Genomic DNA, 22,559 nt, shown 5'->3' on the forward strand with positions numbered 1-22,559 from the left:
ATGTCTCCCCACTCTAGCTGATTCAGATTTTAAAAATTCTGAACCTTGTATAAGCTTTGGGAATTGTTTAGCTTATAGTTCCCCAGAAATATTCTTTCCAAGACAGTACTTTGTCTAGCTTTGTAACACTTCACCCTACAAATGCACAGAATATTTGGCTAACAACTTGAGGAGACCCTAATACAATTTCTTGAGTTCTTTTTCTGCATAATTCCTGCCTCTGTAGGGCTCTGCCCTGTAAATTCTAGCCATTTTGCTTTCTTGACCTCCAAACTCGGCCTCTTCAGCTCTTCAGACCTTTGGGCTCTGTCTAGGTGCCCTCTCCCTAAGCTCCACTCCAGAAACTGCCTCAAGCAGAAAGCTTGGGGGATTATAGAGCTCACTTCATCTGTTCACCTCTTCTCAGGGATCACAGTCCCGCAGTGCTTGTTATCTAATGTCTGAAAACAGATGTTTAATAAACTTTGTCCAGTTTCCTAGTTGTTTTTGGTGGACGGTTAAATCCCATAGCAGTGATTCCTTCCTGGGCAGAAGTGGGAATATCTCTTTATTTAAAAATTCTTGTCTTTTCATCTTTTGTTCATTGTTTTGACCTGATGTTGTAAGTTGTCTTAATTTTTGTTTGTTTGTTTGAGACAGAGTGTGTGAGTGGGGGAGAGGGCAGTGGGAGAGAGAATCTTAAGCAAGCTCCATGCTCAGCACACAGCCCAACAGAGGGCTTGATCCCATAACCATGGGATCATGATCTGAGCCAAAAATCGAGTGTTGGACACTCAACTGACTGAGCCACCCAAGATCAAAAGTCACGTGCTCTTCTGACTGACCCAGCCGGCTGCCCCTCAAAGCCGTTTTTGAAATAAGGAGGGTATAATATTAGGGCTTTATTTAGTTAGGCTAAATCTTAATTCATGTGGCAGAATTTGAAACAAATGTAATCTCTTTTAAATGTTGGAATGAGGATCGCTCCTTCAATTTAAGTTTCACTTCAGCCGAATAAGATATTCCACCTTGTATCTGAGGTATCAACAATCCTAGTATACAGCCACTGAACATATTACTTCCAACCTAACACTTAAAACATATGAATTCAGCAACTCTCAAAAACAGCTCCTCGAATACTGAAGTGATGTTTTCAACCTTATTCCAAGCCATAAACATGACAGATTAGGCAGAGAGCTTCTTTTAAGTAGTTATATCTATGCTTATTAAACATTTTGTAATGTTTATTTTTGAGAGAGAGAAACAGAGCATGAGCAGGGGAGGGGCAGAGAGAGGGAGACACAGAATCCAAAGCAGTCTCCAGGTTCTAGCTAGCCATGAGCACAGAGTCCAGTACAGGCATGAACTCATGAACCGTGAGATCATGACCCGAGCTGAAGTCAGACGCTTAACCGACTAAGTCATACAAGCACCCCTCTATGCATATTTTAATGTAGTCTCAAGTTATAAGAAACAAACACCAATTGAAAGCATAGAGTTTTTTATTCAGCTCACTTAAAAACACCATAGCCTTTCTTCTGTAAGCAAAGCACAGAAAAGACGAGTCATTAAAGTGAGTGATTATAAATGGCAATCATCAGGGCAGATGTAAGTCATTTTGGTTTAATCAGGCCATTAATTATTAGGGTTTATCAATTAGTTTTATTGAAGGCAAGGGAGCTTAAATGAATAGTAGAGCATTGATTTTAACTGAGACATTTTCTCAAAGAAAATACAAATGAAGTGTGTAAAATTACAGGTCCTTTTCATACCACTAAAAAGAAATAAGCTTCAGGGCGCCTGCGTGGCTCAGTTGGTTAAGTGTCCAACTCTTAATTTCGTCTCAGGTCATGATCTCAGGGTTCATGGGTTTGAGCCCCATGTCAGGCTCTGTGCTGTCAGATTCTCCAATAGAGCATCTAGGATTCTTCTCTCCCTCTCTCTCTGCCCCTCCCCTGCTTCCTCTCTCTCTCTCTCTCTCTCTCTCTCTCTCTCTCTCAAATAAATAAATAAACATTAAAAAAAAAAAGAGAAATAAGCTTCATCTATTGTAAAACAAAAGGCTTTGGTGAAAAACCAAATTAACTCTAATTCTCTTTGCTTTACATATAAAGTATGTTCCCTAACTTGCAGCAGTCTGATTTTATCTTGGCCAAGAGTTCAACATTGTGTTGGAGAAATTGAGATAAAGGTCCAATGCAGGGGCGCCTGGGTAGCTCAGTCAGTTGAGTTTCCAACTCTTGGTTTCAGCTCAGGTCATGATCTCGCAGTTTGTGGATTCAATCCCCATGTCGGGTTCCATGCTGTCAGCAAGGAGACTGCTTGGGATTCTCTCTCTCCTTCTCTTTCTGCCCCTCCCCTACTCGCTCGCTCTCTCCCTCTCTAAAAATAAGTCAACTTAAAAAAAAAGGTACAACGCAAAGTGACTCATTTTAAAAATCAGGTTATTTCTTATCTTCTTTCATTTTAGAAAAAAATTTAGTCATTTTATGCAGATAGACTTTTATGGGAATCAGAATAGATTTCTATTGGTCAGACCCTCTCAGAGAAGATGACATGGAAAGTGTGTGTGCGCACATGCACATACATCCGTTCATGTGCGTATGATATACAAGATCATGGGTGATACATGATCTGCCTACACTGACAAGGTTGTTATGAAAACTGAGTGAGACTGTGGGCTTAGCAGTGCCCGTCGCAGAGCTGGAGCTCAACAAATTGCCAAATAAATGAAAAGAATGGGAGAAACATTTTGTAAACTTGAACGCACTTTGTATACCACTTTGTTGAGTTGGTAATGACAATGACTCTCACCCTAGAAAGTCAGGAAGTGGATTACCTAATACACTGAACCAGATGCAGTGCTAAATAAAGTTCACTCTCATTATACAAGCTCTACCTGAAGACAGGCTCCACCAGGATGGCCAGTGCTGTTCAGGGGAGATCACAGAAGAGTTAACAATCACAACACGTGTCTCCTGTCACAATATATGCCCACTCCTTCAGTGAGGTTTCACAGTAAGCTGGGCTAGTTATTGATGATGTACTGAATATCTGAGCTGCAGCAGGGACATCCCACATAAATAATAGCCAGTTATGATGCAGTTCTATTTCATAATTTGAAGTGCTTAGCAGATTACTAGAAAGATATCAAGGAGTGAGAAGAATAAAAGAATTTACAAACAGGGTCTCATGTTATGCAGAAGATAGCAGTAGACAGTTTTCTACAGGAGCCTATAATTGAATAAAAATCAGCCTTAAAGTGTTTAAAAATTAAACACAAACTTACCATATAACCCTTGTGGTCACTTTCCTACTCCATATTTAACAAAATATGAGACATCAGTTAACTATACTGATCAAGAGTAAAATGGTTACATCTTCTCAAAACTGGTATGTACCAGATAACCTGATTCACTGTGATTACAAATATTTAAAGAAAAATACTAACCACCCCCCATATCTACTCAAGAGATATGAAAACAAAATCAAATAGACTATGAATGGAATATGAATAGAAGCTTTATGAATAGAAGCATTATCATAACAGCCCCAAACTTAGACACAAACCAAATGTCTATTAGCAAATGGATGAATAAAATGTGATCTATCCAGAAAATGGATTATTACAAAGGAACGGGCGACACACTGTACAACATGGTGAACCTAAAAAACATTATTTATTAAAAAAAATTTTTTTTAACGTTTACTTATTTTTGAGACAGAGAGAGACAGAGCATGAACGGGGGAGGGGCAGAGAGAGAGGGAGACACAGAATCGGAAGCAGGCTCCAGGCTCCGAGCCATCAGCCCAGAGCCCGAAGCGGGGCTCAAACTCACGGACTGCGAGATCGTGACCTGAGCTGAAGTTGGACGCTTAACCGACTGAGCCACCCAGATGCCCCTCAAAAACATTATATTAACGGAAAGAAGTGAAATAGAAAAGATTCTTTTTTAATTGGGAGTTCTTTTTTTTTTTTAAGTTTATTTATTATTTATTTTGAGAGAGACAGAGAGTGTGAGTAGGGGAAGGGCAGAGAGAAAGGGAGACAGAGAATCCCAAGTTGGCTCCTATCAGCCCAGAACCTGATGTGGGGCTCAAACTCACGAAACTGTGAGATCAGGACCTGAGCTGAAACCAAGAGTCAGACGCCTAACTGACTGAGCCACCCAGGCGCCCTGAGATAGAAAACATTTTTTATTGAGGTGTCTGGCTGGCTCATTCAATAGAGCATGCACTCTTGATCTCAGGGTTGTGACTTCAGGCCCCATGTTGGGGATAGAGTTTACTTAAAAAAAAAAAGAATGAGTGAATGAATGAATGAATGAATGAAAGGAAGGAAAGGAAGGAAAGAAAGAAAATATTTTATACTGTATGATTCTATTCATATAAAATGTCCAGAAAAGGCAAATCAATAAAGTGAGAAAATAGATTAGTAGCTCCCTGGGGATGGGAGCAGGGACTGCAAATGGGCATGAGGACTTTTTTGGGGGGCGATGGAAATGTTCTAAAATGGATTATGGGAATAGCTGCACAATTCTGTAACTTCTTAAAAACTCCTGAATCATACACTTAAAATGGGTGCATTTTACGATATACAGGCTACCTACCAATAAAAGTTAAAAAAATCTGCCTTAAAACACAATTTGACTTATTCTCCATAGTGTCTCAGGTGCTTTGTGGCCACCAGGGTCACTTTCCTACTCTACTTATAACTAGATATGAAACACATAGTTAGTTAAACCGACCATATGCTAAATACAAAATGGCAAAACTGATGGGCACTAGAAGGCCTGATGGTGGCTATCAATATTTAAAGACACTCATTTTTAGGTGTCACTTCTGCGTGTTTAAGACTATTCCCCCCAAATGACTAAGGCTATGTATACAAAATGTGAAAACAACTGGTTCAAACATGAAAAATTTGGCCAACCAACCATAGTTGCCTCAATAACCTCCAGAAACTGCTTTGATTTTCAGGCTGGACTGGCTCATTTTTTTTTCCACTGAATTGACCAAACTGACTGTGGAAATTGGTATCATGTTGAGACAACCCATGTTGCCACCCATAACCGCCTCATGCAAGAAACTGTATCTTGACTCATGCTGCATCAATTAGCCATTAAACAATCCACACAAACAGCGTCAAGCTGAAGCTTGCTAATAAAGCTCGGAGCCCACAGGAGCATGGGCTTTCTGCGGCTCTTCACAAAAGCCCCCACCGCCCACAGCCCAGCCCCCGCTCCCAACACAATCAGGGGTCAGAGGGGGGAGGCTACCCTCCGTCAGGATATGGCTGGGTGACGAAGGGGCTGTTCAAAATAGATAAATAAGAGCGCTTTCACTAAACTACAGTTGGAGTTACCCAAGGAGCTCCGTACAGGGATCTACATGTCGATATCCTGGTAAGATTAGCTCCAAAGAAAATCTTGGCTTTGTCGATGCTACCACATGTTTTCTCTTGTCAGAAAAGGAAAGTCACGCAAATTGAGGATTCCCTTTTTGCTGTGATCTATTCATATCAAGGGCTGATGGTATTCTACTTCTGTTCCCTTTTGGACTCCATTTTGTTTGATGCTTAAAATATTTAACTTGCTCCGTGCTTTCCCGGGTAAGCCTCACTGGACGCTTCTAGAAATAGGCACGGGACAATTCTTAAAGGAACATGAGCTCAGTTTTAAAATGTGGCATGTGGCTCTGTGGTGGGATGACAATGAAAGCAGAAATAAACTTCCCTGCAACTTTTCCCTCTATAAAGCAATTACACGGTTTTGCCTGCATGCCAGGAAGCCGCTCTCAGTTCACCAGGAGCCAGAGGACACGTTAGCAGGTCTCCCCTCCTGGTAACCTCTCCTAGCACTGTGGCAGGGTACTGCGGCAAAACCCTCTTACATTATGTTTCATTGTCTCATGAAAAGACAACTAATATATTTACCTCGTTATTTCTTGGGGACTACATTCTAATGAATGAGAACAGCAGGTACAATTAGATATAGACTATGCTGACATTCTGCATTACAAATTCATCTGTGCACAACGGGGACACACATAAGAGAAAACCACAATGCAATATAAAAGTTATTCTAATCACTCCATCATGTAATAAAGGGTAGGTCATCCAAATATTCTTGTAAAGCCTTAAATAAAATTAAGCAGCACAATTAGCTGCGCGAAACGACAGTTATCATCTAGAGTCTCATGATTCAGTTCAGAAAGGAGGCAACAAACCTGGTTTTCTCCTTCACTTACGAGAAAGGCAAAAGACAAACAGCTGATACAAGGCTGATACCAACGGCAAAATGGCTTCTGCCTTCCCTCAATCTTTTCACAGTAAGTAAAGGAGGCTCCCTTCCAGCAAAGTGGATTTTTTTTTAATGTTTATTTATTTTTGAGAGATACAGAGAGAGAGGGAGAGAGAGAGGGGCTGAGCATGAGTGGGGGAGGGACAGAGAGAGAGAGAGGGAGACATAGCATGTGATACAGGCGCCAGGCTCTGAGCTGTTAGTACAGAGCCTGAAGCAGGGCTTGAACCCATGAACCTTGAGATCAAGACCTGAGCCAAAGTTGGATGCTTAACTTACTGAGCCACCCAGGTGCCCCCCAACATATATTTTAGATTCCTATCTGGCAATATGTACATATTCAGGTCAGTGTGTGGGAAACACCAGGTGTGGAGGAACAAGTTCCTGGGAGTCAGAAGGGACATATATTCTGCCCCAGCCCTGGAAGAACCTACTTGTCCAAGTCTAAGACACCACAAATTGTTAAGACCCCTACTAACTATGAAGGCTTCTCAGTGAAAAAGGAAAATTACATTAAATGCATAAATAAAAGGTAAGATGCATTCTCATTGCAGATTTGGAGCAGCATGTCTATAAGATCAACTCTGGTAAACTGTTCAAAAGAAATAAAAATTCCAACAGCTAATACTTCTTTGGCACTTGCTGTATGCCCAGCACTGAGTTAAATGCATTATCGTCATATGCAGTATTAACTCATTTAGTTCTCATTATAACTGATGAGATAAATATCATTAGCCCCAATATATAGATGAGTAAATTGAGGCTCAAATTAATGAAATTACTTGCCCAAGGCCACACAATTAGAGTCTCCAATCCTAAGTCTTAAGCCTTAACAAACTGCACTATATTTACAAGATCAACCTCATTTGAATGTATAGGTTGGCCTATTATTCCAGCTTTAGCACTGAAGAGCTGACCGATCTTCAGAGGTTTTATTTCAGTCTTTTCCACTTCTTACAGAAAAGTAGATTAGGAGGAAAGTTTGGGGAAGTTTCTAACTATTCTCTCACATAACTTCTTGCTGTTTTCCTCGTGAAGCAGTTATTTGAACCATACAATAGCTGTTATGTCCCAGACATAAGACTATGACCTCTTTGAGGAACTGACCCAAGGTCACGTAGCAAAGTTGAATGAAGAGGCAGAAGCAGAATTTAAACCCGGGTCTGACCCTAAAACTAGAGCTCTTCCATTAGACCACCAACTACTGATTGCTCTTTTTATGGCTAAATTATTTAGCCTTATGGAGCCTCAGTTTCCTCATCTAAAAATGGGGATACAATGATACTTTTCTTGCAAGGTTATCATGAAGCCTGAATGAAATAACATACACAAAAGATCTAATACAGTAGTGTATGGAAGGCATTCAATGAATCATAACAATTACTGTTGCATGCAGTCTACAGGAAACTTAATACTCCAACAGCAAAGTAATGGATTTGATTTCCATGGTGCTGATCACTTCAAACTATGTCTTGGAGCAAAGAACAGACGTGAAGAGGTCTTCTAACTGCTAAACATTCTGGCAGAATGTTCTATCTTAGGACAAATCTCTTACTTTAATAATAGAAAGGGCAACAAAGGATAACTTTCAATGAAATCCCATAAAACTGTAGTATAATTTTTTCTCTTAGAAAAAATTCTAGGAGAAAAACATTATTCCCAGAAAGATATGATTCAATTCATTCATCTAATAAACATGCACTGGCACACAATCAGTATCATAAATTAACTGTGGCCTCCAACCTCTAACCAAAGAAAGGACCATGACACAGGTGTTCTCCTTCTCCCTCTGATAAGCCCCTAAACTTCATGGTTTGCCTATGAGACAAAGTGATGATCAGAGCTGAGGGGCTTGGTGAATCAAACATTCATCAAAACCACATACAGAGTATCCTGCTGGGTGGTTGGACAGGGCTCACTGTAAAACCCAGGGGCTCACGTTAGGGTACTATAAAAACCTGTGAGTCAAAACACACAATGATCACATAATCTACTTTAAACCCCAACCCTCCAGCAAGGGAGAAGGATTTTAGGGGAGGTGACAGGGCATAACGACCCTCTCCCACTTGTATTCCTTCCCTGTGTGCCACATATCTCTTCTCTCTCCTCTAAGGCTTCCAAAGATACTCATTTCAGAACGGGAGGGCAAGGTGGCCTGCATGATTTCCCTGGGTTCTTCATCTTTTTTGATATGTCCTAAAAGGAATGACTATGCTATGATAAATCCTATCACAGATGTAGAGGAGAAAGAAAAACTAAGCCCTCTCAGATTAAGTAGACTACCCAAAAGACAACCACAATTTTTTTTAAATTAAGCTTTTTATTTTGAGAAAATTATAAACTCACATGCAGTTCAAGACATAATAGAGACATCCTGTATTCCCTCTGTCCATGGTAACATCTTGTAAAACTACACTACAATATCATAAACAGGGTATTGACACTGATAGAGTCAAGATAGACAACGTGCCCAACACCATAACCTTTTACAGCCACACCCACTTCCCTCTGGCTCCCGAACCCTCTCGTTAGCTCCTGGAAACCACTAATCTACTCCCCATTTCTATAATTTTGTCATTTAAAAAATATGAAAATAGAATCATATAGTATGTAATATTTTGTGCCTGGCTTTTTTTCACTCAGCATAATTCTATGGAAAGTCATCCAGGTTATATATACCAATAGCTCAGTCCTTCTCATTGCTGAGTAATATTATACAGTATAAATGTACCATAGGTTGTTTCATTATTCACTCACTAGAGGACACATGGGTTGTTTCCAGTTTGGGGCTACTATGAACAAAGCTGCTATCAACATTTGTGTACAGGTTTTTGTGTGAACCCAAGTCTTCATTTCTTTGGGACAAAGAGTCCCAAAAGGACTCAGGAGTGCAAATGCTGGGTTGTATGTAGTTGCATGCTTAAATTTTTAAGACATGCCAAACTGTTTTCCACTGGGCTATATCACTTTATATTCCTGTCAGCAATTTAAATTTTCTACATTTTGGTAGGTATGTAGTAATATTTCGTTGCGGTTTTAATTTGGCTAATGATGCTGAACATCCTTTCATGTGCTTATCTGCCATTTGTATATCCTCTGCAGTGGAATGTCTCTTCATGTCTTTTTACTGTTGAGTTTTCAGAGTTCTTTATATATTCTAGACACATACTCTTTTATAAGAACACTTTTAAGTAATGCCATGTGGGGTTTCTTGTCTTTTGAAGATCGTTACCACAAATACAGAAATCCCCAGCGATTACTGGAGGCAAGGAGAATGAATGACCAACGTGGGGAAGGAGGCTGAATTTCTAGAAGCGTTCATTCGTGTGGATAGTAAGAGCTGGAGAAAAACCAACAACCCACGGTCATTAAACTAGTTTGTTTACCTCAGTTAATGGGCTAAGTCTATTTTTTTTTTTTCAAAAACACAAATGTTTGTGAGTTATGATCTGCTACAGCACTGGCATGTGATTAATATTTACGTGTAAAGGACAGTATTCACAGGATTGAAAAACAGGAGCCACGGCAACTGTGCTTCTATCACTAGCACTTGCTTAACATAAATGCCCCTTCCAGACACATTTGACTGAAACAGTCACAGAGCTCAGGGCAAGAGCCGCCACACCTCAGTTCTCTCATTCTCTCATGTTGCAACATAAAACCAATGGAAGGACGATTCCTTTCTAAATGACTTGGGTTGCCCAAACACTAACCAACTCTTAAAAAAAACAAAAACAAAAACAAAAACTGTGGCTGCTCCTCCAGATGGCAAAAATATGGCTTAGATTAAAAACTCACTATAACCTATGGTAAGCACACAATGAGTTACATCTCTACTAAAGAGGTTGTTATCAAAATTCTGTGCACATTTTTCATAAGTTACTTAAAATTAACCAGGTTCATTTTCTATGGAAGGCAATGCTTTCCAACAGTCCTTTCCCTAATCACTTTTTCCAGCAAATGATCATTCCCTAATTAGTTTTTGCCAAAATCCCAACTTTTGATAGACACTAAGGTATTGTTTTAACACTGCCACTTTGACAACAAAATTTATTTCCTGAGGGATTCAAAGGTTTTACTTCTATCATCCATTCCTCTTCTCTTGTTTAATAAACATAATAAAACGATTTTGGAACATAATACAAATACTACTGTAGCACTTTTTAAATCTTAAAATTTATACTGATCTCATTTAATAGGCATTCACAAATATATACAGCATTTACCTGCCTACACTCTTGGATTGTCAGCCTGCAGTTCTCTTCCACGTTCCTTCCTTAAAAAAGAATGCCCTTGCACGAGACCTTCTTGTACCTTTTTTGGCAAGTTCCTATGGATCTACAATTATTTCAAAATAAAAAGATTTTAAAAAATGCCCTTGCTTTCCATCCAAGTTGTGTATCAACATTGTTCTTTTTATAATTCTTTGTTAATGAAAATACTTTATTTCAGTATACTTTATAGTTTAAAAACCCTTTCCCCTTAAAGATGTCTTTTGATTTTACTACACAAGTCTGGTTTAGAAAGCAACCATTGTCTTAGCTACGCCACATGTGTTAATTTTCAATTATTTGTTTGCATTTCAGTCTCTTATCTTCATTTCTAAAATATTTCATATTTCCTAGAATTCCCCACTTTGAAGGAACACAAAACAGTTTATACATATCAAGCACTTCAGGCAGTATCTGGTACAGAGTAATGCTTAATAAATATTCATTATTATATACTATCACTACTACTATTGTTATTTTCATAGCATAATCTACTCTTGGGGAATTACCAATCTTTTTCTTTCTTGTCCCATACACCTCTCTGATTTGCCTTGTTCCCTTACCTTGCTAGCATGTCATACTTCCGTCTTTCCTGGATTGCAGAATCCAAGATCCTAGTGCTTGAAGGAACTTGAGTGATCACCTAGCCATGCCCTCAACATATATATGAGGAAACTGAGGCACAGAGAGGAGAGACCTGCCTTTATAGGGTCACACAATGAGGCAGTCAATCAGTGTGACCGAATTGAAAATTCAAAGCTTTTTACTCCTTCCTAGAAATTAAGCTTTTTACATTTTTTTTATGTTTATTTATTTTTGAGACAGAGAGAAACAGCACGGGTGGGGTAGGGGCAGAGAGAGAGGGAGGCACAGAATCCGAAGCAGGCTCCAGGCTCTGAGCTGACAGCACAGAGCCCGACACGGGGCTCGAACCCACCAACTGCGAGATCATGACCTGTGCCGAAGTCGAACGCTCAACCTACTGAGCCACCCAGGCGCCCCTAGAAATTAAGCTTTTTCAATTGTCCAAGTCAGGCGAAGTCAGTGCTGCACCCTGTAGTTCTTTACTAATATCCAAGGGAATAAAATGGCTTAACTAACGAAAGGAAATTTTGTCCAATTTCCGGATGCTCTCAATTGCTGGCCAATGACAGCAGGAACTTTTACATTTCTCTCTCTTTCTGACTTTGCAAATGTCCTTTAAATCATGAGGGATTTTTTTTGTCCAACTTACTGATTTGCTAGACCAAACCTAGGTAGGATTGTTCAAGAATGATGAGGTATGGTAATAATGACAGAATCCCCAAGACCCTTTGAAAGAAAGGTTTGTCTTTTTGATAGGAGAAACTTCTTTCTCAAGTACAGCTTCTACCACACTGCTAAGAAGAGACTTCCTTCTTTCTCTCTTTTTTTTCTTTACAGCCTGAGATACTATGGTAAAATTCACTCTTTCTGGGCATATAGGTCTATGTGTTCTAACAAATGCTACAGTTGTGTAACCACCAGCGAAATCAAGATATAGAACATTTCTAACACTCCCCCAAATTCCCTCATAGCTTTATACTCAACCCATGCGCTACCCCTTGGCAACCACCTATGCATTTTCTATCCATATAGTTTTGCCTTTTCCAAAATGTCATATAAGTGGACTACACAACAGGTAGCCGATTGAGTCTGGCTTCTTTCACTCAGCAGAAAGTATGTGATACCCATCCATGTTGCTGCATATATCAGTAGTTTGTTCCCTATAATTACTGAGTGGTATCCCACTGTCTGGATTAACTACAGCTTGTTTGTTCATTCACCGTCTAGAAGTCATCTGAGCTGTTTCCAGTTTGGGGGGTCATGAATAAAAGCCACCAGGAGTGGGGCTGCTGGCTCATGTTGCAGGAGAGCGCCAAGCTGCTTCTCATTTCATAGATCCACTGGCAACGCAGGAGAGTTTCAGCTGCTTGCTGTATTCTTGTCAGCACTTATATTATCAGTTTTTTCTTTAATTTTAATGAAGGGCTCCCTTTTAGAAAAAAGTAGCAGGAAACATTTTTTAGCACTCTGAACAACCACTGAAACTTCAAGCAACCTTTCTTGACTCCTTTCCTTCTCTTAACACCGACAAGCAATCTGTTGGGAAATTCTGTTGATTCTACCCAGAATATATTCTACCTAGAATATATCCAGAATCTGACCACTTCTACCCATCTTCACAACTGTCTCCCTGGTCTAAGCCCCTGTGACTCACCTGGATTATGCAACTGTTCCTAACGGCTGCTTCTGCCCTCGGCCGCAGACACAATGGCTTCCTCGCTGTTCTGTGAACACTCCAGACACATCCCCCCTGGTGTCTTCTGCTCTAACTTCCTCCATCAACCTACTTGACTAGCTCCTCTCCTCCTTCAAGCCTCTGCTGCAGTCTCATCTTCTCTATGAGGCCTACCTGGTCAACACTGCAACCTACCCTTTGCCTGCCCCAAACTTGATCTCCTTTTTCTTTTCTCCATGTTAGTAACCACCTTCTAACACTCTGTATTTTTTCTTACATTTATTTTTCATGGATTCCTTCCCAAGCCTGCCCCATCCCTGCTAGAATGCGTTCCACAAGTATAGAAATCTTTCATTTTTTTATATTGATGTATTCCAAGTACTTAGAGCAGTGCCTGGAGCATAGTAGGTATTAAATAGTTGCTAGATGAACGAACTAACAACATGACATTGGCATCTGAGGTAGCACCAATTGGAAGATCTGTGTGAGGCCAGATTTATCAAAAGTAAAGACAGGGGTAGAAGAGAACATTTCTAACATGCATACTGGAAACACAAGACTTAGTTTCTCCAAATAAAAATCTATTCACATAGCATTTGCCTTCAGAATAACATTAAAAAATTAAAAAATATATAAGTAATATAAAAACTATTAAAAAGCTCTCCTACTAGAGAAAATAGTTCATATATACAAAAAATGTCTTGGGACATCAACAACCTAGGTTTTTTTTCTTTCTATAAACTTCCCCATCTGTATAAGATTGCCCCAGCCTGATTGCCAATTTTATTTTCTTAATCTAAGCTCTATTCTCATTACCCTTCCGTTTCTATTTTTTATCCTCAGGGAAAGAGAGAGCAGTTACTGCCAGGGCATTCTCACATCTTCCAAAGAAATGGCATAGGTGTTAATCTTGTATTTATGTTTGATGTGGGTAATGATGACTATGACTGGAGCTGCAGCTTTATTAATATGCAGGGCTCTCACCTCATTAGTGGCGATGTATGTTTTGAAGTTAAGCTGCAATGTTTGCTGTAATGTCAAATCTGGTCTACCAGACTTTCTCACTGTTCATTTTCTTTGTTTTTACCCAGTCAGTACACGTTATGCTTATGGGACTCACACATGTGCTATTTAATAAAGACAATTTTCCACAGTAGTTAATCTTGGTGGAACTTTCAAACATTTTTAATAATTATGTCCTCATGTGATATCACGTGTCTATCTTAGAGAAAAGATTTTCATAATGTTTGACCTGGTAATACAAAGAATAATAAACTCTATTCCTGGCTCGATCTGGAAGTGGTACATGCTTACTAACTTAAAGTGATTAATTCATAGTTATTATATAATAAAAACTTGCACTCATTATCAGGCTTTGATAGTTTATGAAGTACTTTCACATATATCTCAACCAAATCTTTAAAAGAACAAAATAAATAAAACTTTATTGAATATAATACTTGATAATCCATTATGAACAGTAACTGCTATACTTCAATTCCTAAAGAAAATTTCCAGTTGACATAATACACACAAAAAAACTAACCTGTACCAGACTAACAAGCCTCATGGGGTGGGTGGTCTGTCACTGTCGCTGCTCAGGTGTCCTTCCCTTCTACAGTCCTCACTGCCTATGCACTGCAGAGAAGACTCCTAATGTTCACCAGCTTGTCTGGACGTCATTAACTGGGTTTTACTCATTCCAAAAGATACTATACATGTATGTGTGTGTGTGTGTGTGTATGTATACACATATATATGTATGTGTGTGTGTGTCTGCGTATATGTATATGTACATGTATATCTATATCTATATCTATATCTATATCTATATCTATATATTTTTAAGCTAAAACTCCAGGACCACAGTATTCCAAGGAAGCTATTTAAATGTGAGATATCGTTTTTTGCCTCTTTTCTCATTAGGTAACTGAATAAATCTCTATTTCTTAATCTTTTAAAGTCTGTGTTCATGAGTACAGGACCCTGGCTCTAGGGGCAGCATTTGTGGGGAAGAAAATGACGATGGGAAGTGAACACAGGTATTTAGATCAAGACAAAGAAGAAAGAAACTCAGACGGCTCATGAGTGTTTCTCGGTACCCTCTTGTTTTCATTCTGTTCTCAAAGTCCCTGTACCCACCCCTCACCCCCCGCAGAAGGACCACCGCCTTTGATTTGACAATGTGACACATATTCAGCAAGAATTCCCATCATCATTCATTTAGAGAAAGCAAAAATGAATATATGGGCTTTTAAGAAGGTACAGCAATGAGCTTATACAGCAAAAGTGTATAAACAAGTATATTACCTATTTAATTGCCTTAGTTGAACTCAGAAGCTCTGATCTTTAATTGCCTGATTGAACTGATCTAAAAGCTATAATTTTTTAATCAGGGAGAAAATTAAATAGCTTTCTGGTAAATAAAAAGGCATCTTTAATCTTATTTTTATGGAATCCAAGTTATTAAATATGGACAAAACCTCTAAAATATTAAGTTAACGACTCAATCTAGAGTAAATTTCTCATTACAATGCTTCACAAAAGTCTTCAGGGACACCCTGGCTTCGTCCACTCTTCAATAAAAACACATGCTTTTAATCCAGAAGGTAAAAGTTTTCATGAATAACTAGGAAACTCAAAAGCAAAGTGTATAGAGATATTTAATGAGGTATATTACCACCGCATCTTATTTCTTTAGCTGAGTACCCATAATTACTGGGGAATAACTGTTCATCTGCACTGTAATTCATTAGTCCTTCCATCTACACAGATGCAGATGCACATTCACTCCCTGGTGTTTATTTACGACTGAAATCCCTTGGAAGGGTTTCTTGGCCTATTACCAGTGCCCCCACTCAGCCCCTCACAGTATTGTCTTCCCTTAACTAGTAGCATTTTACAGTGGGTTACACCATAGGAAGGGAGCTAGCCAGCAAAGACTGAAAAGAAAAGTTCAGGATTCCTTTTTGAAATCTTTATATCCTCCATCAGGAAAACCACCAAGATCACCTAGGTATGTGAAGCAATCTCTTAAGGAACAGGGTTTGATGATATCTGAAACATGAATAAGAGGAAGGGATGCAATTGTATAGAAAGTGAAGGTTTTGCATTAAGTGATCAAAGAACCTTTTCTTTGCTCAAGCTGCATCCGGAGCTGGGAAGAACCGACCAGACTCTGAGAGGCTGTGGTCAACCACACTTGCCAAAGTGATTACAGATGGTTGTTCTGGGAATCTGACAGACACCTTAGACTTCACTTTTAGATCCCAGGCATCATCTTTCAAAGAAAAATTCAATTATTTTTCCAAAACAAAGGGTGAAATTAAAACCAATCATTGCAAAGAAGAAAAACCAACGATGACTGCAGAATAACCAAACAGTATTTCCCTATCCACTATATATAGTTCTTAGTGCCACTATGAACCCTTCTAGAGAAAGTTATGACTAGGGAGAATTCACTATAAGCCAGAAGTATGCTGTATGCCCACAGTGTAGGATGATCCTAAGGATCACTTTAATAGTAACATTTGCATTTCCATGGCAAGGTCCTTTTAATGAAGGTTTTGCTATGGAGAATTGATGACTTCCTTTACTTCCTTTGTCAAATGGATAGCAGATGTCCATAAAGATCAATACAGTGACAAGAACTGACCACTGTGTTAACTTCTATTAAAATGGCCATAACCACTTTATGGGTTAATGAGTATAGGGAACAGAAGCAATACAGGTCATGTGATGTTAAATACCATTCTCTCTTAACCTTGGAGCTGAAAATGCTCCATTTCTTCTTTCTCACCCACCAGATGTGTTCACATGATGATTTCTTCCCACGAAAAGTAACACTAACACAACTCAGCTCACTCTCCCTACATCTATCTACATTTTGTACCAACTACACCCTAGAGATAGACTGGACTGGCTTTAAGGGAAAATTTGGATCATGATTCCAGTTAATCTGCATAAACACCTTCAAGAACTGCAAGTTTTGTTTGTCAAAATTTACACACCCTCTTCAAGAGGGGACGAGGGATTTAGGAAGAAATCTGAAATCACTAGGATAGTAAAACTGCCACAACAAAAAACAACCCTTAGTGACAGATGTGATAGCACAATTTAAGGCATCAGTTGTTTACTCACTCTCAAAGCTTATACCTTTTTTAAAAAAAAAAAAGTCCCTTTAATCACATGTAATGTGTATGCTGGTGCATTCCCCAAATGTGCATAAAGCACAGCTGAGCAGATGTGTAAAACTAAACAGGACTGTTAGTAACATGAGGCCCGGAAGTGGCTTTGCTATAGTCTGTTTCTCACTTAATAATTTGCTCCAAATGAATTCAGACATTTTGGAAATGTTGGAAAACACAACGGGAACTTGTTTTTGCAGCATTCATTTAATTGATCATTCTTCTCAAGTGTTCTGTCAATAGACCCAGAGACTAATTTCTGATGCATTCACCAACTCCTTGTTTAAGGTTTCCCTTTCAAGGTATGTGAAGCCATCTCTTAAGGAACTGTGTATGATGATATCTAAAATGTTAATAAGGGGAAGGGATGCAATTGTATAGAAAGTGAAGGTTTTGCATTAACTAGAGTTAAGATTAAAAATAAGATCCTGTCATTTTCAAATACTATGTTATGAAATACCTTTACGTGTTTGGTAAACATCTACAAAAATACCAAGTTTATAATCTAAATCAGAGTAGTTGAAGGAGAAGACAAGAAAAACATTTAGAAAGCAGCCATCTTTTGATTACCAAATATATCAGCTGGCGTAAATAGCAGATCATGTATTTTAAAATAAAGGTATCCTGGAGTGGTCCGCACTCAATGTCAAATTAAGTTAGAGCTCGTAAGCTCAGTACATACCTCTATGTAAAATCTTTAAACTCCACAAATAGGTAAGGCCTTTAACAACCTAAAGTTAAGAAAGAGAAACAGTACAATGATGATTTTTATCAGGAACTTTCCATATTTAAACATATAATCATATCAACCATAACTCTTCCTTTAAGACTCTAAAAACCAATAAACATTTATTGGACATCTCCCATTTCTGTGCCAGGTTCTTGGAGGATGCCAAATGTATAAGCTACAGGTTTCTTCTCTAATGGGCTTTCAGTGTTCTGAAGATAAGGCATGATTAATGAAAAAAATAAGTGTATGTGCATGGAAAATGACCTAGAAGTACATCTACTAAGTTCTCAGTGGTGGAATGGATGGGGGAAAAAAAGGACAGGAAAAAGGGACAAAGATTTTCATTTTTTTTCCTATACACAGAATTTTTTAAAAAGTCATGACATTTAACGGGTGCCTGGGTGGCTCAGTTGGTTAAGCGTCCAACTCTTGGTTTCAGCTCAGGTCACGATCTCATGGTTCATGGGTTCAAGCCCCACATCAGGCTTTGTGCTAACAGCATGGAGCCTGCTGGGATTGTCTCTCTCCCTCTCTCCCTCTCTCCCTCTCTCCCTCTCTCCCTCTCTCTCTCTCTCTCTCTCTCTCTGCTTCTCCTCTGCTCTGTCTCTCAAAGTAAATAAACTAAGAAAAAAAAAAAGTCATGACATTTAAGACCAAGGAAAGATATTTTTAAAAAGTTGGCTAATGAAAGCAATCTCTGTCAGTAATCAGGATTGCTTTTCCTGTCAGTATTCAGGAAGGCTTTACTAAAGTTCTGGGCCCTAAGAAACAGATTCAACTGATGTGATGAAAAGAGAAGAAAGTGTTCAGGCCAGGATAAAAATATACAACCAAAGTGTTGGGGCCACGTACTCTTCCAAAAAATCAAGGTCAGGAAAGACAAAGAAACACTGAGACTACTCCAAGTTAACAGAGACCAGAGACAGGACAACTAAATGCAGTATATAATCCTAGACTGGATGCTGGACAAGAAATTTTTTTCTTTTGGTCTATAAAGGGTATTACTGGACAACTGTCAAAATCTAAGTCAGGACTGTTGATTATATAACAGTATTGTACCATTGCTAATTTCCTGATTTTGATCAGTATACAGCAAGGATGTGAGAGAATACCCTTATTCTCAAGAAATATACCCCTTAAGTATTTACGGGTAAAGGGTCATGACGTCTGCAACTTACTCTCAAATGTTACAGGGAAAAAAATACATACATACACACATATATATATGTATATGTATATATACACACATACACACACACATATACATATATATATATATATATATATATATATATATATACACAGTAAAACCTTAGATTGTGAGTAACTTGTCCTATGAATGTTCGACAAGACAAGCAAACATTTCTAATAAATTTTAACTCAATAAACGAGCGATGTCTTGCAATACGAGTAGTATCTGACACCGAACATCACATGATCACGACTGAGCCAAAGGCTCTCACTCTCTCCCACTGCAGGATCATGGGTGATCGTCTCCCATGCTCAGATGCTCGGTCTCAGGCCACAGTGTATGGCAGAAGTCAGTGATTTTTCAGAACATTGGAAGGTGCCCACAACTGGCACTTGTGTATTTTTGGTCATTTCAAAGCACCTATGGACAGTCCTTTGCTTTTCCATACAAGAGTAAGTTTAGGGATGCTTTGCTTCATTCTAGGTCAGGCTGCCTGCAGATATAGACCCTTTCCTCTGCTGTTTTATTGCCAGTTACACTAAATACAGTGTCTGACAAGAGTTTTTTAACATTGTACTGTAGTCAACATCTGTGAGAGCATATACAATGGCCCCCATGCAGAAAAAGATTCCATTCAGCCAATAGATAGCAGTGATTCCATTAGTGATAGTGAAAGTTGTCCTGCACAATAACCCTCCTCTCTCTTGTCTTCCTCATACCAGCCACGAAGGTTTTCAAAGGTACGTGCAGGTTAATTTATTTTTCTTTATATTTTGTATTTTCTTTAACATTTTGTATTACATTATAGTATTATAATCATTCTCTTTTTAATATAATTTTTTAATGCTTAGTTTTGACAGAGAGAGAGAGACAGAGAGTGAGTGGGGGTGGGGCAGAGAGAGAGGGAGACACAGAATCTAAAGTGGGTTCCAGGCTCTGAGCTGGACACTTAACCAACTGTGAGGCACCCAAGTGCCCCTTGTAATCATTCTTATATGAATATTTTGGGGTTGTAGAACAAATCATCTGAGTTTACATTATTTCTTATGGGGAAATTCACTTTGATATACAAGTGCTTTGGATTACAAGCATGTTTCCAGAATGAATTACGCTCTCAAACCAAGGGGTGTGTGTGTGTGTGTGTGTGTGTGTGTGTGTGTGTGGTTGTGCGTATTTTTAAAACCAAACATAGTTAACTGTTGACAACTGGGAAATCTGGAGGAAGCATCTTACAACTTTTCTGTAAGTTTAAAATAGTTTTAAAAAAGTTAAAAAAATGTTTTAAATGATATTAGGGTAGGAAAGAACAAAGTATATCAAGATGATCAGCCTCACAAGCCAGTCTGGCAGGTGCAAGTGTAGACTCACCTAGAAAATACTGAAAGGGCAGGGCAAGAAAATAAAGTGAGAAAATAAAAACATTCACATTAGATTGGATTTTTGATTGAACAGCCTGTGTTAAGAATAGTCAAATAAGATTCTGAAAAAAAAAAAATGTTTCTAAGACCCTAAGTATGTGGGTTACAAGTGCTACCTTCTATGTGGGAAGTTTAATCACTAATCTTTTGTAAAAATCTTTATATAGAAATTGTTATAAAAGGGGAAGCACATGTTTTTATTCACACCCACTGACCCTGTATGCAGATGAGCGTGAATTTAACAATTTCAAGGTTGACTATTCATAATTACATACCAGATACAATGCATGAACCACTATCACTCAAAATTTACTCAAGAATTTAAAAGTACTCATCATATTAGAACATTTTAGGTGAGTCAGGAGTATAAGAACAAGGAGATCTACCATTATGAGGAGTAACTGAGTGACTTATGTATTTTTGAAAATGATGAAAAGAAGCCTAGAGCTAAATACACAAGGAGTTTAGTTGATCAAGAAAGACTATGAGCAATTCTAAAAACAGAAATGCACAGGAAGAAACCCAATTTCTAAATACTAAAGATCTAGAAGAAGGTAAAATCTACATCAATTAATGCTGAGCAGAAATTAACACATTTTCATTGTTTTCTTAGAGAGGGATGTACTCCTGAAAGATTTGCTAGCGGTATGATTATTTCCATGATAAGTTTGTCTGTTTTAAGAGAACAGAATATATATTTATAGCAAATCATTTCTTCCAGGATTTGGAAAAAGTGGCATTACAATAAAACACATATGTTCTGGACAGTAAGATAGTAAAAAAAAGAAAGAAAAAAAGAAAAAGAAACTACCAAAATAGTAAAATGGCAACCAATAGGAGGAGGAAATAAGACAAAAATATTTCCTTAAATGTTTATTAAAATAACATCAATAATGAAAACAATTTTTGAGTAGTAGGATAAGGCTATCTTATTTGGCATGGAAATAATCACCTCTGAGTTGGGAAATAGGGTTAAGCTTTTCAACTTATAAGGTTAGTTGCATATTGTAAAACCTTCCCATCAAAGATGGTTCACCACTAAAAATCAGTCCACAAAAAAAATGAATAACCAGAAAACACACAAGGGGAAGGCAAACCATTATATATTCAGATCAGGCAGGAAAAAAGTAAAACAAATACTGATTGTATGACACTTGCTAAAATTATAAATCTTGTTAGTGATTCAAAAGAATATGTCACTCTTCCAACTTTGTCAAAATACACGTTTTCTTTTGGAAGTATATGAAAAGCAGTATATGGAGAGCTAGAAATCTGTCCATTGAAAATCTAGAGGGTATTATTGGTATTCAGTAGGCTGGGTTTCACAACAATGACTTGACAAAGCCTTGACACTAAAAGTACTTATATCTGCTGTCAATCACTCACTCCTTGACATGTCAAGTGCACATCCTTTCAGGGACAACTTCCATCAACATTAGCACTCAAAATACAGTACACAGTGTCACTGCTTCAGAAATGAGAAGAAAAATAAAACGTGCAAGATGGCAGGGAATGGCAAGAAGGCATTCCTCTTTCTCGGAGACCACATTCAAATGGAAAACAGATAAAAATCACTGAGCAAGCTAGAAGCTGAAATCAGCCAGTTTATATTAATTTTTTTTTATATCCTCTTGCCATATATCCTACAAGAGAAAATTTGAACAACATATCATCAAGGCTGACAGGGGGCCATCCTATAATGAACCTTGGATCTTTGGACCTCCACAGCATGCCAGATTATTAGAACCTGGAAAATAAAGTTAATTGGGGGTGGGAGAGGTGCCTACATGTGATTCTAAGACATGAAAAGAATCTGAAGCAATTGTATGTGTCACTCCATTACTGTCTTATGTACTTCTCCTTTTTTCCTTTTTCTTTTCTTTGTACCCTTGTTCTCCCTTTCAGTCCTTCCTCCCCTTTTTTCTCCTTCTCTTAAGAAAGCAGCATGAAAAACCATGGGGTCTGGAGTGAAAAAGCCCTGGGTTCAAATTATTACTGATTAGTTGTAGGTAACTTTAACTTCTCTAAATCTCATCTTGCCATGTATAAAATATGTTCAATAACCTACACGTTACAGAATTTGCTATAAAGATTAAATGACATAAAATTTATACATAAAATATGTATCAACAATTGGCACAGGAGGTATTCAACATGCACCCATTTCCCTCTTCTCTCATCTGATTCTGTTGCTTCTGACTTGGCAAGAGCACACACGTG

General features: G+C 38.3%; 1 protein-coding gene across 9 annotated transcripts in view; it reads right to left on the bottom strand.

Annotated features, from left to right (window-relative positions):
* The window catches only part of MAP2K5 (mitogen-activated protein kinase kinase 5), a 273,162-nt gene that overhangs the window by 126,316 nt on the left and 124,287 nt on the right, over positions 1–22,559 (bottom strand). For all 9 annotated transcript variants that reach the window (XM_047863399.1, XM_047863400.1, XM_047863398.1 and 6 more), the window contains exon 13: positions 17,682–17,730. In XM_047863399.1, coding sequence (XP_047719355.1) covers positions 17,682–17,730 — 49 coding nt within the window. The remainder of the gene's footprint in view (positions 1–17,681; positions 17,731–22,559) is intronic.

This window comes from Prionailurus viverrinus, chromosome B3, assembly GCF_022837055.1.
Source record: "Prionailurus viverrinus isolate Anna chromosome B3, UM_Priviv_1.0, whole genome shotgun sequence".
Taxonomy (NCBI): Eukaryota; Metazoa; Chordata; class Mammalia; order Carnivora; family Felidae; genus Prionailurus; species Prionailurus viverrinus.